Here is a 14,939-nt window from a genome sequence, read left to right as displayed (position 1 = left end):
AATCTTTCAGGGCACTCACCGCTTGCCCCTCACAAATATTCAGGGTGTCTGCTCACCATCCTCCAGCGCTGCAGATGGGAACCCGGCGCCGCGGCTCTCACAGTCAGAGCGCACGCCTCCAAGATGGCCGCCGCCCCGTGCAGGCCCCCCCGGTCTTCACAGCCGCAGGCACCAAGGAATCCAACCCCGCTCTCCCGCGGGGGCCCCGGAGCGCCACAGAATTCAGAGGGGTCCCAGGACTGGCGAATGTGCCGCAGAGGTAAGAATCTGCCGGCTAAATGTCATCAGGATGGCAGGAGCTCTTGCCACAGGCGTCCTCACTGCGTCGCTACATAGCCACGCCCCCTCTTACAGCGTTTTTGCTGCAAATTTCACCCATAGTAAAAAAACAGCATGAATTTTAAGCAGCGTTTTTACTGCCAACTCATCAGTATTTTCAGCAGGATTGAAGCAGATTTCTCAGCTGCATACTCTAAGCAACTGCAATAATGGCTCATCTGCCAGTAAAACAAAAGTATCGTGTGGGAGACCCTCATATACATTCGATGCCAAAATCGAATGGTTTGACCAACATTCCTCTAATGTATATAGGGGCCGTTAGATGCTTGTACCCACCATCTCTTATATCTAGCAGGCACGGCACAGGTAAAGGATTACTCGCACAACTGCTTGGAAGACACAAATTCAGCATCCTTGTTCAGCAAGTCGGTCTCCAAAAAGTTTGCTTACGCCATAATATCCAACTGATTTAGGTCCCTAAAAGTAAAGAAGATCATATAGGACACATAAGACAGACCAGACCAATGCTGCCAAGTCCCAGTATAAAATTAATCTAGATGATCATATGATACATAAGATGCGCTGCAGTCACCAGACCGCTGCCGCCAAGTCCCGGTATAAAACTAATGGAGGACCATATCCAGTAATGCGGCACAGCGTCAGTTCTGCATCCAGCAGATTATTCCATATGCTTTATCCCGGCTTCTGACACCATCTTGGAGAAGGCTCCGTTCTTCTGTATCAGTCTCTGCGGCTCATCAAATTCCACAACTCTCCCAGCCTCGAGGACAAGCACCCTGCAGAGAGGGAGAGACAGAAGGACACTGTTACACATTTCTTCATCTTCAATATGATATAATTTTCCATCTTTGTTCCGCTCTTCTGTTGTACTTTAATTATCTAACCCGTCACTGAGAATAAAGAACATTTCTGGGGTCACTACTATATTTTAGGCTCCCAGTAATTCTTGGAATTGAGATGTTCCTGAGCAAAACGGTGAGTAGGCTTCTTGCCATGATGAAGGTCCAGTCCCTGGGACTAGAAGAGGAACAATCCTTGTAGAAAAACCAATAATGTTTTTAGTCCTTTACCTTTTAGCCTGAAAGATGAGACCCCAGCCACCCCATAAGCTGAACCTAAACACACCGGCATGAGGAGCCGACCATATAATGTGTATCTGGCCACCTGATTCTCCGCATATTATGTCAGGAGAAAGAAGGATCAAATCCTTCTTTCCCAGGATAAAAGCCTCCACTAGAGGTGACCATCGTCGGCATACTCTGCTCTCCCCATTTAATACATAGAGATAGGTGTCGGCAGAATACTATCGGGGGTGGGTGCTCATAAGGGTTATTCCCATCATTTACAGTTATTACCTGTACACAGGAGAGGCGATGTCTTACAGATCGGTTAGAGTCCAATTATTGGGAACACTAGAGATCACAAGAATATGGTTCTTAAATGCTCCATTGTAATGGTGCGGTGGTGCGCATGTCCTTGGTGCATCTACCACTTAGTTTCTAGCAGTCCCATTGTCGAACTCCACCCAAATTAGGTGGAGCTCTCCAGAGGATTCGTGGGGGTCTCAACGGTCAGACCACCAGCGATCAAGAATTTATTACCTATCCTATGGATAAGTGACAAATTCCAGACTTGGTACAGATCCTTTAATGATGCAACCTTTTTTGTGAATGAAAACGAGGCAATAATTCAGTTTTAAGACATCAGCCCAGTTTTCAAACCCATTATTAAGATCTGTACTGTACTATTTTGCATGTAAAAAAAACAAAAAACACAAACTGTGAAAAGTGCTGGTAACGTGAAACATGGATTTTTGTGAGTACTCACCGTAAAATCCTTTTCTCCGAGACGCTCATTGGGGGACACAGGTACTGTGGGTATATGCTACTGCCACCTGGAGGCTGACACTAAGTGAACAAAAAAAGGTTAGCTCCTCCTCCGCCGCATACACCCTCGCCCCGATTGCGGGCGGAAACCAGTTTAGTACAACAGCAGTAGGAGAACATAAAATAAATCAGCCTTAAATGCAGATAACAATATGTCTGGAAAAGGGACACCCTAATCTCAAAAAAGGAAATATATTAAATAAACAAGCGCCAACTGGCTCATAGGGTGGGTGCTGTGTCCCCCAATGAGCGTCTCGGAGAAAAGGATTTTACGGTGAGTACTCACAAAAATCCATGTTTATCCTTCGTCTCATTGGGGGACACAGGTACTGTGGGACGTCCTAAAGCAGTCCCTGGGTGGGAGATTGACTCACCGATCCAAGCCACATGCACTTCCTGTCTAAAGGTGCGCCACTGCTGCTTGGAGAATTCTTCTACCCAGGCTACCTGAGTATGCACATTGTAATATTTAGAAAATGTGTGCAGGCTGGACCAGGTTGCTGCCTTGCATACCTGCTCCGCCGAAGCCTGGTGCCGAAGCACCCAAGAGGCGCCCTCTGCCCGAGTAGAGTGCGCTCTGATCCCTGCTGGAACCGGCGTGCCTCTAATGTGGTAAGCCTCTTGAATAGTTAGACGGATCCATCTGGCTATGGTCGACTTTGAGGCTGCGAGTCCCTTCCTGCGCCCTTCAGGAAGCACAAACAGCGTGTCCGTCTGGCGAAAGGGTGCCGTCCGCGACACGTACCTTCTGAGTGCTCTCACTAGGTCTAATGTGTGAAGCGCTTTTTCCACCTGATGTACTGGCGCTGGACAAAATGAAGGCAGGACAATGTCCTTATTAATGTGAAAAGAGGACAAGACCTTCGGCAGAAAAGGGGGAGTTGGTCTGAGAACTGCCTTATCCTTGTAGAAGGTGAGAAACGGTGATCTACAGGATAGGGCCGCCAACTCCGAGACTCGCCTAACGGAAGTTATGGCTACCAAGAATACCACCTTCCTGGAAAGGTACGACAACGAAATTTCCCGTAATGGCTCAAAAGGAGCTTCCTGCAGGACACTCAAGACCAGGTTAAGGTCCCAGGAATCTAGGGGCGCCCTATAGGGAGGTACCAAATGTGAGACCCCCTGGATGAACGTCCTCACCTGCATATTAGCAGCGATTTTTCGCTGGAAGAGGACAGACAAGTCCGATATCTGTCTCCTAAGGGAACTCGGGGCCAACCCTGAGTCTAGGCCAGACTGAAGAAAAGCCAAGATGTTGGGAATAGAAAAAACCAGTGGAGCAACCCCACGATCTTGACACCAACCAAAGAAGACCTTCCACGTGTGATGGTAAATTCTTGCCGAGGTAGGCTTCCGGGCGTTAACCATTGTCGCGACCACTTTACGCCCAAACCCCGCCTGGGTCAGAATCCAAGATTCAACGGCCATGCCGTCAAACACAGGGCCCCTAAGTTTGGGTGGCAGATCGGCCCCTGAGACAGTAAGTCTGAACACTCTGGCAGACGCCATGGAACGTCTGCGAGGAGCTGCACTAGATCCGCGTACCATGCCCGACGGGGCCAGCAGAATTGCTGGAACCCCCTCCGTTTTGATTTTCCTGATGACCCTCGGAAGTAGCGGCAGTGGGGGAAACAAGTATGGCAGGCAAAACTGGTTCCATGGTAGAACCAACGCATTCACTGCGATTGCTCGCGGTCCCGAGACCGAGCGACAAACACGGGCACCTTGGTGTTCACCCTAGAGGCCATCAGATCTACATCCGGTGTTCCCCACCGCTGGCAAATCTGCTGGAAGACCTCGGGTTGCAGAGCCCATTCCCCGGGCACGACATTCTGCCGGCCGAGGAAGTCCACCACCCAGTTTTCCACGCCTGGTATGTGGACTGCTGAAATTACCGAGCGGTTCTCCTCGGCCCAGCGAAGTACATGTTCCATTTCGCGCATGGTTGCCTTGCTGCGCGTGCCCCCTTGATGATTTACATAAGCCACCGCCGTGGCATTGTCCAATTGAATCCGGACAGGACGTCCTGCTAGAAGGTGCTGGAAATGTTGCAGTGCCAACCGCACCGCTCGTATCTCCAACAAGTTGATCGGGAGGCGTGCCTCCTGTTGCGACCATCGTCCCTGAGTCATGTGATGGCGTAAAACCGCTCCCCAACCGAGGAGGCTTGCATCGGTTGTGACTACCCGCCATTGATCTGGGGGAAAGGGTTTCCCGTGAAGAAGGGAGGCATCCAGCATCCACCACCGTAGTGACTATCTGACTTGAGAGGACAACCGGCACTGATGATCGAGCGTAAATGGGCTCTTGTCCCAGGATGTCAAGAGAGCGTGCTGTAGGGGACGAAGATGAAATTGGGCAAACGGAATCGCTTCCATTGCCGCCACCATCTTCCCTAGCACCCTCATCCCAAACCGAATGGTATGAGGGACTGGTTGCAGAAGCTTCCGGACTCCTTGCCGGAGCGCTAGAGCCTTGTCTTGAGGGAGAATTACCAAGCCTCGGAAGGTGTCGAAAATCATCCCCAAGAAAGAAATCCTCTGGGCTGGGACAAGGGATGACTTCTTCCTGTTGACCCACCATCCCAGGCGGGATAGGGTATCCAGCGTAATGCTGACATTTTCTTTGCATGCCCGAAATGAAGGGCCTTTCACCAAGAGGTCGTCTAAGTATGGCAAGACGACTATACCCCGAGAGTGTAGAATGGCCATGGCGACTGCCATTACCTTTGGGAAACACTCTGGGGGCGGTGGCAAGCCCGAAGGGTAGTGCTACAAATTGGAAATGCCGACCCTCGATGGCAAACCGTAGGAACCTCTGATGTGAAGGAAAAATAGGGACGTGCAGGTAGGCGTCCTGGACGTCGATCGAGGCCAAGAATTCTCCTTGCTCCATGGCCGAAATAACTGAACGGAGATTCCATCCGAAAATGTTTGATTCTGATCAACCTGTTCAGGAGCTTTAGGTCCAGTACCGGCCTGACTGTCCCGTCCTTTTTGGGGACCGCGAACAGATTGGAGTAAAAACCCTCAGTCCTCTGGTACGGGAGCAATGACCCTGTTGAGGTGGAGTACCTCGATGGCTCCCCGCAATGCCTCCACCCGGGCTTCCACTTTGGGAAGCCGGGACAGAAAAAAATCGTCTTGGAGGATATTTGACAAATTCTATTTTGTACCCAGACGACACTAATTCCGTCACCCACGCGTCGCGCGCTACCGCGACCCAGACGTGGCAGAACCGGAGTAGACGGCCACCTACCCTGTTGTTTTTGGGTAACGGGTGCCCCCGAGTCATTTAGCTGAGGGTTTTTGGGATCTGGCTCCCCTTGACCTGGGCTGGCGAGCCAGCATCCTGCCCAGCGGGTTGGCTCTATATGCGACCTGTCGATCCTTGTCTTGGTTGTAGCGAGCTGGAGAGGCGGAACTGGCCGCTGCCATCCATCCAGGGTTGCGAAATGCCCGAAACCGCGGTTTGATTTTCCGCTGCGGTATAAAACTGCTTTTTCCCCCTGTAGCTTCAGAGATGAGTTGGTCCAATTTTTCCCCGAATAGGCGGCTACCCTGATAAGGCAGGGAAGTCAAGGATTTTTTGGAAATCGAATCGGCCCGCCACATTCTTAACCATAGGGCCCTCCTAATGGCGATTGCATTTGCCGCCGCTAGTGCCGCGCAATTAGCCGCATCTAAGGAGGCATTGATTAAGTAGTCACCCGCCATTGCGATCTGACTTGCTATTTCTGACACCTCCGCCGGCAGGTCCCTATCCTGTAGGAGCTTATTTAATGACTCAGACCATGACATCATCGCCTTGGCTACCCAAGTCGCTGCAAATGAGGGAGAGAGTGCCGATCCTGATGCTTCATATACTGAGCGGGCCAAGCTTTCTATGAGCCGATCCGTGGGGTCTTTAATGGAAGAGACACTAGGTACCGATAATAAGGTTTTCGAGGCCAAGCGTGACACTGGGGGATCCACGACGGGAGATTCCGCCCATTTCTTACAGAACTCCGGTGCAAACGGATATCTTGCTTCCAGCGTCTTCTGGCCCGAGAAACGCCTGTCCGGTCGTTCCCTGTGACGCTGTACTATGTCCTTGAACTCTGGGTGAGTGTTAAACACCCTATGCAGTCGCTTGGCCCTCTTAAAGGACACCTTATGACCTGAGGCTAGGGGGACGTCATCTTCGATACCCAAAGTCTGATTGACAGCTTCGATGAGACTGTCAACCGATTCCCGACACCCTGGATAATGGTGATGGTGAACGAGACGCCGTACTCACGGATGCCGAAGCACCGGACGGGCCCGGCGACGCGGTGTTCTTTTCCTATGCGCCTGCCCAGAGAGAGTGCGGCCCCTGCAGGCCGGAGGCTCTAGTGAGATGGATGATCCCTCCCAGATCGGCGAGCCGCCACCTCTGCTCCTATCTGGGGCTTGAAGGGTCTCGATCGCCTTTGTTAGCGATGCCATAGGCCGTGAAAGCGATAAAGCCCATTCCGGGGGATCCGGACCCCTGGGCGCGTTCGGTGTCACAGGCTTCACATACTTTTTTACTCTGCGCTCGTGGAAAACTAGCCCCACAGGAAATGCATGCGGCATAAAGGAACGTGTGCGATTTCCCTTTTCCGGTCATATTGCTGCCAGGCTCAATAACCCCCTCTGTTTTCTATAAGAGGGTTGAGGGAAGGGAGGAGGAGGAAACAAACCCCCCTTTATCACACGTAGCGCGGCTCCAGGGTCGGGGTCCGCTACAGATCCAGTGCACCAGGTAGAGGGGATGGGGTAATTTTCTGGATAGTGCAGGCACCCTAGCTCCATCCCCCCCTGCAGGGGCGAGGAGAGGGACCGTCCGCCGCCATGCAGCACCGCCGTCTCGCGTTGGTGGAGCAGTGGGGGCCGCACAGACTAATCTTGTGCCTCTGTGCAAGCCCATGGTTTCAATACCTAGGGGTGGACAGGGCCAAGTCCGGCATTATGTCCAACGTCGCGGGAGAGGATACGTGGAGGGATACTCGCATGTGCTCGCCCGTTGATGGTTTGGGGAAATCGTATCCTTTCAATAGGATGCGTTGCCCCTGTCTTATCTTCATAAAAGAAAAAAGAAAAATAGAAGTCTGGGGAAAAAGTCCCAGATATGTCCCAAGGTGCGGGAAAGGATACGCGGAGACGATACTCAACGTGTGCTCGCCCGTTGATGGTTTGGGGAGATCGGACCCTTTCAATAGGATCCGTCGCCCCTTTCTCATCTTCATAGTTATAAAAAAAAAAAAAAATAGTCTGGAGACATCCAGACGTGTTTGCCTCCAACGGACACTAAGCAAAAAACTGGTTTCCGCCCGCAATCGCGGCGAGGGTGTATGGAGGAGCTAACCTTTTTTTTGTTCACTTAGTGTCAGCCTCCAGGTGGCAGTAGCATACACCCACAGTATGTGTCCCCCAGTGAGAGGAAGGAGAAAACTGACACGGCCATTATCAATAAAAACTGCAGGTTTTGCAGTAAATCTACATGTCGGTGCAGTTTTCTCCTACTGTGTGTGACTGTACCCCAATAACTAGACCTCATAGCGTAATATTCAGGACGACTGTAGCCAGTCATGTCACCACGTCTGTACCTTTCCGAATCTAGGACTGTATGCAGCCGGTGAGCTATTGTCAGCACGGTGCAGTCGCTGAAAGCCTTGCGGATGGTACCCTGAACCAGACTGTCAGTCTCCATGTCTATCGAGGCTGTTGCTTCATCCAGAACAAGGATTTTTGTCTTTCGAAGTAAAGCTCGGGCAAGGCAGATGAGCTGTCTCTGCCCAACACTACAAGAAAAAAAAACAAACAAAAAAAAAAAACTAGTAACCATGACATAAGTGCATTAATCCAACAGTGATTGAACTGACGGGTGCCGGACTACAAGACAAAACTAAAAAGGTAGCAAGAGACAAAGGCAGTCATCCTGACAGGAGTTCTCCGACTGAGTTCTCAGGATTGGATACAAATGTACGATCGCTGAGGGTCCGACCAGTGATCACAAGATCCAGAGTCCCAAAGACTACATGGGCACACGTGCATCCATGACTCTGCTGCGGCAGATGAGTATAACACTCGTACAGGAGGAGTATATGTTACCTTAGGTTCTCTCCTCCTTCTGACACTTCATGGTAGAGTTTTTTGGGAAGTGACTGCACAAAGTTCTTTAGATGGCACATGTCTAGAGCCTCCCAGAGATCGGCATCAGAATGTTTCTCCAAGGGATCCAGGTTCATCCGTACTGTCCCTGAAAATAAAACAGGATCCTAGAAATAAAGAGAGGGGCTCACTAGTGCTTAAAGGGTTCATCTCCACATCACTCATGGTTAAAAGTGCTTGGAAAAACAAGCAACACTGAGAACAGAGAGGATTTTTAATAACAAGTAAATTGCAAAAAACAGAGTAATGTTTTATTTTATCATTTACTGTTCGTTGTCTTGGAGGATTTTTTTTTTTAAAGGGAATGTCAGCAGGAGCCTCCATTACTGAGAAATATGTGATTGAATGGATATGGAAATAAAGCTGAAGTGCTATCGGCTCTTCCAAGGCCTGTTTCACACTTTATTTTTTTTGTGTTAGTTAAAATCCGCCAAAATGGCGGAAAGCGGATCCGTCGGTAACTGATGTGAATGGATGCCAGCGGACCGTTTTTTGACGAGAGAGAGAGAGAGGGGGAGAGGGAGAGTTACATTTCCCGCTGACTTCATTCTTCCGGGCATGCGCACTATAAAATGCGGATCCTGCAGCAAAAAAAACGTTGCATGGTCCGTCAAGGCATGTCGGCGGACGCAAAAAAATGACGCACCCGCAAAAAAACGGATCCAACGGATGGCCATCAATCAAGATCCGCCGGTAATGTAAATCAATGGGAAAAAAAACGGATACGCCCAAAAAAATGGCGGATCCGTTTTTTTTTGCAAAACGGCGGATTTTGAATGATGGTCAAAAACGGAAGTGTGAAACAGGCCTAAGGCTTCCATCATTCAGGCTCTATTCTGCACCCAGCGCTGCCTCCTTCTTGCCCGACAGCCTCTTTACCGAGCCCCGTTAAACAATACGATGCCCAACAGATCCCACATTCAGTGAGGGTTCCCGCACAAAGTATGATGACCCCCACATATACAATATGATATCCCCTACAGCCCCACATCCAGTATGAGGGCAACCACAACCCTCTACATAGTATGATTGCCCTTACACACAATATGAGGTCCCCCCGTAGGATAATGTCACCCACAGCCTTCCACAAAGTATGAGAGCCCCTACAGCTCAACATACAGTATGATGTCCCCTACAAGCCCATCATGCAGTTTTAGGGCCGCCACACACAGTATGATGGCCCCTTAGTCCTATACTCAATATAAGGGTCCTTACCACAAAAAACATCCCAAACAACCCACCTTCTGCCGTTCCTCCGATGTCTGCTCAGGTCAGTGCACTGTATCGACTGAGACGCCGTCCACAAAGGATGCGCACTGTAATGATGTCCTCACGCCTGCTGTGCGCGGTCACACAGACGCACATGCACAGGTGCGAGCAGTTATTCTACAGATGCAGATAAAGTTGAAATTGTGGCGACAGGAGGGTGGAGATGGGGTGGTGGTGCCACTCGCACAGGACCACATCGCTCACATGGCGGGCACTATGGGCGGTGTATGTCCCTGCATCAGATATTCTGGTCCCACTATAACACAGAGCTCTGGGCTGTGCGGAGCTTTTTTTTGTAGCGTGCCGTCCACAAGATCAAAGAATGCGTTTGTTTGTCCGGCAGCGGTGCAGTCCGTGTCACCCAGGTCTTACATGTCGGCTTTTCGACTGATCACGTAATTCAGGAACGGGCTTCAGTCTGCACGGTCAGATCTTCTCTCCATTTGGTCATATGTCATATTGTGATGACCCCTTTAACGATCACTCTTAAAGGGATATTCTGACGAAATACATTTATGGATTGTCCCTGAAAGGAAAGCCGCTCCTAGAGCCGTCTAGCTTGTATATTACAGAAGCCCACATTCATATTTCTCTAGTAACCAGACAATCCTCTTCAGCCTAATCCTGATACAGCGGGTCCAGTCTGTGGGGCGACCTCACCTGTGGGATAATATTCAGTCTGCTTCGTAGATCATGCAGTCCGATGGTGGCAATATCAACTCCATCGATCACGATCCTTCCTCCCGCCCTCTCAACAATGCGAAACAAGCAATTTGTGAGAGTGGATTTACCAGCTCCGGTTCTTCCAACAATCCCGAGCTGAAAAGTACATTTATAGAAACTTTAGCTTTAAAGACTAAACGTTCATCCATTTATTATTTATAATTCTGTACAGCAGTGACGGTTATGAAACTTTACAAATTACTAGATTAGGGAGTTGTTCTTCATTTCTGTAAAAGAGACTGCATGTAAGTGTCTACTCCGGCTTTTCCCCAGTTTATTTTCCTACCTTCAGCTGCATTAATTTTACAATGTACTCATTTGGAGTACAGCTGATGGCAGTGATGGGTCAGCTAAGCACCTGTGTAACTTTGGGGATAAGCTGCTGCAGGAGATCTGCGTCTAAGAGATCGTTCCGATAAACACAATACTCAGAGGAAGAGACCGTGCTGACCCATCACTGCCATCAACTGTACTCCAAATGAGTACACTGTAATATTAATGCAGCTGAAGGCAGGAAAATAGCCTGAGAAAAAGCCGGAGTTTCAAAGCCAGTTACATGCAATCTGCAATGTCAAACAGAAAAGAAGTGGACCACCACAAGCAGAGCAGGTACAGTGCATCAGTGGTGGCTGGCACTGTTTTTTTATTTTTCCGTCAACTTGTTTTTTTTGAGTAATTTTGAATGACACCATCCACTGTACCATATAATTATTGTAATATATAATGATGAAAAATGGGGAAAGAAATTTGAAATGAGGCAAAATGGTGAAAAATGCAATTGTGCCATTTTTTTCTTTTTATAGGGGTTTTGCTTCTACAATATTCATTGTGCGTTAATAATGGTTTGTCAGCATGATTCTTCAAGTTGGTACGACAATGTCGATACCAAACTGTATTTTACTATTTTTGAATAATGTCAAACTTTGTAAATTGGTTTGTGCCCCAATTTTTTAAGATACAGCAATTTTCTTTTTCCATAGAATGATTTGTCTGAGGGCCTTAGTTTTTTTTCTTTGCATGGCGAGCTGTGGCTTTCATTGGTGTCCTTTTGGAGGTTATAATTGCCTGTTATTTCATTTTGTTGGAAAGTGCAGGGACCAAAAAGTGGCAAGGGTTAAATCATTTTATATTATGATAGGTCAGACTTTTACAGAAGTTTTTTTTTTTTTTTTTTTTTTTTTTTTAAAGAGGGAGATTTAAAGGGTCATTCCAATCTTTATAGAGGAGTATTGCCCGAGAGTGTTTTTAAAAACGACCTGTTTTGTAATTTACTACTTTTTAAAATTTGTAGTTGTTCCTGAGATGTCAACACTAGTGATGAGAGTATACTCGTTGCTCGGGTTTTCCCGAGCATGCTCGGGTGATCTCTGAGTATTTTGGCGTGCTCGGAGATTTAGTTTTTGTTGTCTCAGCTGCATGATTTGCAGCTGCTAGAGAGGCTGAATACATGTGTGGAATGCCTGTTTGTTAGGGAATTCTCACATGTATTTATCCTGTCTACAAGTCACAAATCATGCAGCTGAGACGACAAAAACTAAATCTCCGAGCACGCCAAAATACTCGGAGGACACCCGAGCATGCTCCGGAAAAACAGAGCAACGATGCTACTCGCCCATCACTAAATCAACACTTTTCTTTTGTTTACCACTTATTGCCTAGGAGTCCGACCACCGCTGCTGTCCTGCTTGTAAGCACTGAGCTGAAGCTGTGATATTTCACCTTTTCTGTTTCATGTAATTGAAAGGTCACATCCCTGAGAGCCAAGTCGTGGTCGTCCCGATAGCGGGCCTGGTAGTTGGTGAACTCGATCATCCCTCTGTCCGGCCACTCGGCTGCCGGTCTTCTGGGCAGGATCCAGGGCGCCTGGTAATTAGATCTACATTCAATTCCATCAAAGAGAAGGATCCCATAAATGGAGTGTAATCTAGGGTCACCGTACCTCTTTTTCCATTTCTTCATATTCACAAACCCGTTCTATGGCCACTCCATTGGTCTCTATCTCACAAGCTTTGCGCACCCAGAAATTTAACGTCTGAGTGATCTGGGGATGAAATGAATGAGGATTTAATACAGAAGTGGAAAAAAGTTTCTACTTATAAGAAAAACTCCATTAAGGGCACAGGACGGGGAGTTTTTTTTTTTTTTGCACTTTTTCTACGTACGTTCAATGCATACGTTATGGATAATCCCACTCTTCCCGATGTCATCTTGTCACCTGCCTGGACGGCAAACAGCGCAGCAAAGAAGACCATCAAATTCCCCAAAAACTCTAGTCTTACTGCAAGCCACCTGTAGCAGGAGAGAATATATAACAAAGTGCATTTCCTGGTAAGTCTACATAATATTTCATTGTGTACCCCCTATATCTACACAAGACATGTCCCAACATGCACCATTAAAAAAAAATAACATCTCGGTCTCCACACCCCCCAAAAATCCTCCCAGACAAAGCCAGCCCCACGCCATCCCATAGACCACCAAGTCCCCGCACTACCGCTGGGTGGCAGAACTTCCATGCCAAGAGCGGCACATTTATGATGCCCAACATTGGACTTGTTCCACTCTTGTTTTGGCTGACTTTACTTCTCTCTTTCCTCCAGATCCATTTTAACCCTCCCTGACAGCACCGCCATCTTTCTCTGCCTCCACGATATAGTGCTCAATCTTCCACCACAACAAGGCACGTCTAGGTACAGATTACTAACAATGAGATCAAACAGTGCCGACTTCTGTAATGGCCTCACTACATCGCTGCCCGATGACTCTGGGGCGAGGAGGTGCCATTTTATAGTCCTGCGTTCTTACAACCCTCAATAATAGCAGTAATACAACAGTAATTAAAATCAGTAAACATAACTAAAAAGTAAAAATTTTATGAAATTCGTTACCTCGACATCAGTCATCGGTAAGAACATAATATTTCACATAGATTTGCCGACGGTTTTGAGAGTCCTCGCATTTTTATGTGAGAATTGATACGCATGGCTCAGCTGCACTGTATGTTGGCAGTCTATGGTAGTCCGAATCCAGCTTACAGAGGAGCTGTCACTTGCCTAAAATATTCCACCATCTGTTCTCCTGAATCTGACGTTATTTTTCTTGTGTTCCTACCCTTCTCCATTCCTGAGATACATCCACCTATTCCCTGTATATAAAATGAGGTTGGTAGCCAAATAGGTGTGGTCCCCTGTGCAAGAACAGCATATGGGTCCTTTACAGTCTAATAGCTCATCATAATGAAAAAGTTCACCTGCTTTGGTTGTGTAAATAGGCCCCCTTACCTCTTGGGTCAATAGGTTGCACCAATGATATATCCGCCCCTTGGCGTGGTTCTCGACAAGATGCCCATACAGAAGAGTTTAGGAACACACCCACTTGCCATAAAAGACAATATTGATAGTCTCGGAGGAGGAGGCCATATCTCAGGAATGTAGAGACTATAAGCCAAGACTATCTGGCAAGGTTGGCCCACATTGCACCAAATATGCATCAGTAAGGGGCAGACTAGGGATCGACATAAGCAGAATGTGCCGTAATGGCGACTGAGCACATGTTCCACCCCGTTACCTGTTAGAGATCACATTATTATAGTAGCACAGTAAATTCTCGTTCATCACATCCTTGTTCTGACCGATGAACCTCTCCTGATGTCCATAGGCTCTGATGGTGGACGCTCCCTGCAAAGTCTCACTGAAGTGAGAGAGAATCGGAGAGCGCGAGGCCCCATCCAGTCTCCGGATCTGACGCGAGCTGGCAATGTAATATCTCTAAATAGAAAGGGATAAACTGTGTTACACATATGTACTGCTAAAATAGCATTTCATGCGATGTGTAACACACCGCCTAACAAACTGATAAAAAAGATATTTACTAATAGCAAAAAAGTTATACGTATTAAGTAGACACCCAGCAAAATGTCAGAGGCCTCTCAACAGTCAAATCAGATCTCATACTTTGCACTGAGGAGGGGCAAAACACCACAAAGTCATATTGCAAAGCTCGTTAAAGGGTGGATACTGATGTTTATAACTGCTACTTCTAGTAGGTGGCACTAAAGTTCTAGTCGTCTTCCTCTCTGAAGAGGAAATTTGCATATTTAAAAATATTTTTTATTAAAATGCTTTAGGGGAACATTGCATGGCCTAAAAGTCTCCTTACACTCGCATGTCACTCGCTGCAAGGAGAGATACTACCCCTTACATCCATTCAGATGCCTCTCATAAAACCAAATCAGATCTCTTGTTTTGCACTGAGGAGGGGCAAACACTGTGAAACATGTGTCTGTAAATAGAGATTCTGGTTTGGCTTTTATCCTAAGTCATGTAGCAAGGGTTGTTAATGGGTCGATATTGACTTTTAGGATTGTTACTTTCGGTAGGTGGCACTAAAGTTCTGTTCCTCTTCCTCTCTGAAGAGGCAATTTGAATGTAAAATGCCTAACATTTCAAGCTTGTGACTAAAAGTCTTAACCAAGCAAAGATGGAGAACATTTCCTAAGAATAAAAGTTGGAGATGTGCAGAGTCCATAAATGTCTCTGATGCCTGCATGTACATACATACACACAGTCATCAAAACTCAAAATAC

At 47.7% G+C, this 14,939-nt stretch overlaps 1 protein-coding gene across 2 annotated transcripts in view; it reads right to left on the bottom strand.

Moving 5' to 3' along the window:
• Positions 1-669: 669 nt before the first annotated feature.
• LOC141097358 (multidrug resistance-associated protein 1-like) overlaps positions 670-14,939 on the bottom strand; it is a 122,031-nt gene continuing 107,761 nt past the window's right edge. The window contains exons 21-28 of one of the 2 annotated variants that reach the window (XM_073584469.1): positions 13,922-14,121; positions 12,517-12,643; positions 12,294-12,395; positions 12,074-12,217; positions 10,292-10,450; positions 8,303-8,469; positions 7,798-7,992; positions 670-1,076 (exon numbers count right to left, since the gene is read on the bottom strand). In XM_073584469.1, the coding sequence (XP_073440570.1) occupies positions 959-1,076; positions 7,798-7,992; positions 8,303-8,469; positions 10,292-10,450; positions 12,074-12,217; positions 12,294-12,395; positions 12,517-12,643; positions 13,922-14,121 (1,212 nt within the window). In that variant the 3' untranslated portion in view covers positions 670-958. Of the gene's footprint in view, positions 1,077-7,797; positions 7,993-8,302; positions 8,470-10,291; positions 10,451-12,073; positions 12,218-12,293; positions 12,396-12,516; positions 12,644-13,921; positions 14,122-14,939 lie in introns of those variants that run through there. The other variant, XM_073584470.1, reaches the window with a different exon arrangement.

Source organism: Dendrobates tinctorius, unplaced genomic scaffold (assembly GCF_039654945.1).
Source record: "Dendrobates tinctorius isolate UK_male_01 unplaced genomic scaffold, ASM3965494v1 ptg000084l, whole genome shotgun sequence".
NCBI lineage: Eukaryota > Metazoa > Chordata > Amphibia > Anura > Dendrobatidae > Dendrobates > Dendrobates tinctorius.
This window is presented reverse-complemented; position numbering and strand designations above follow the sequence as displayed.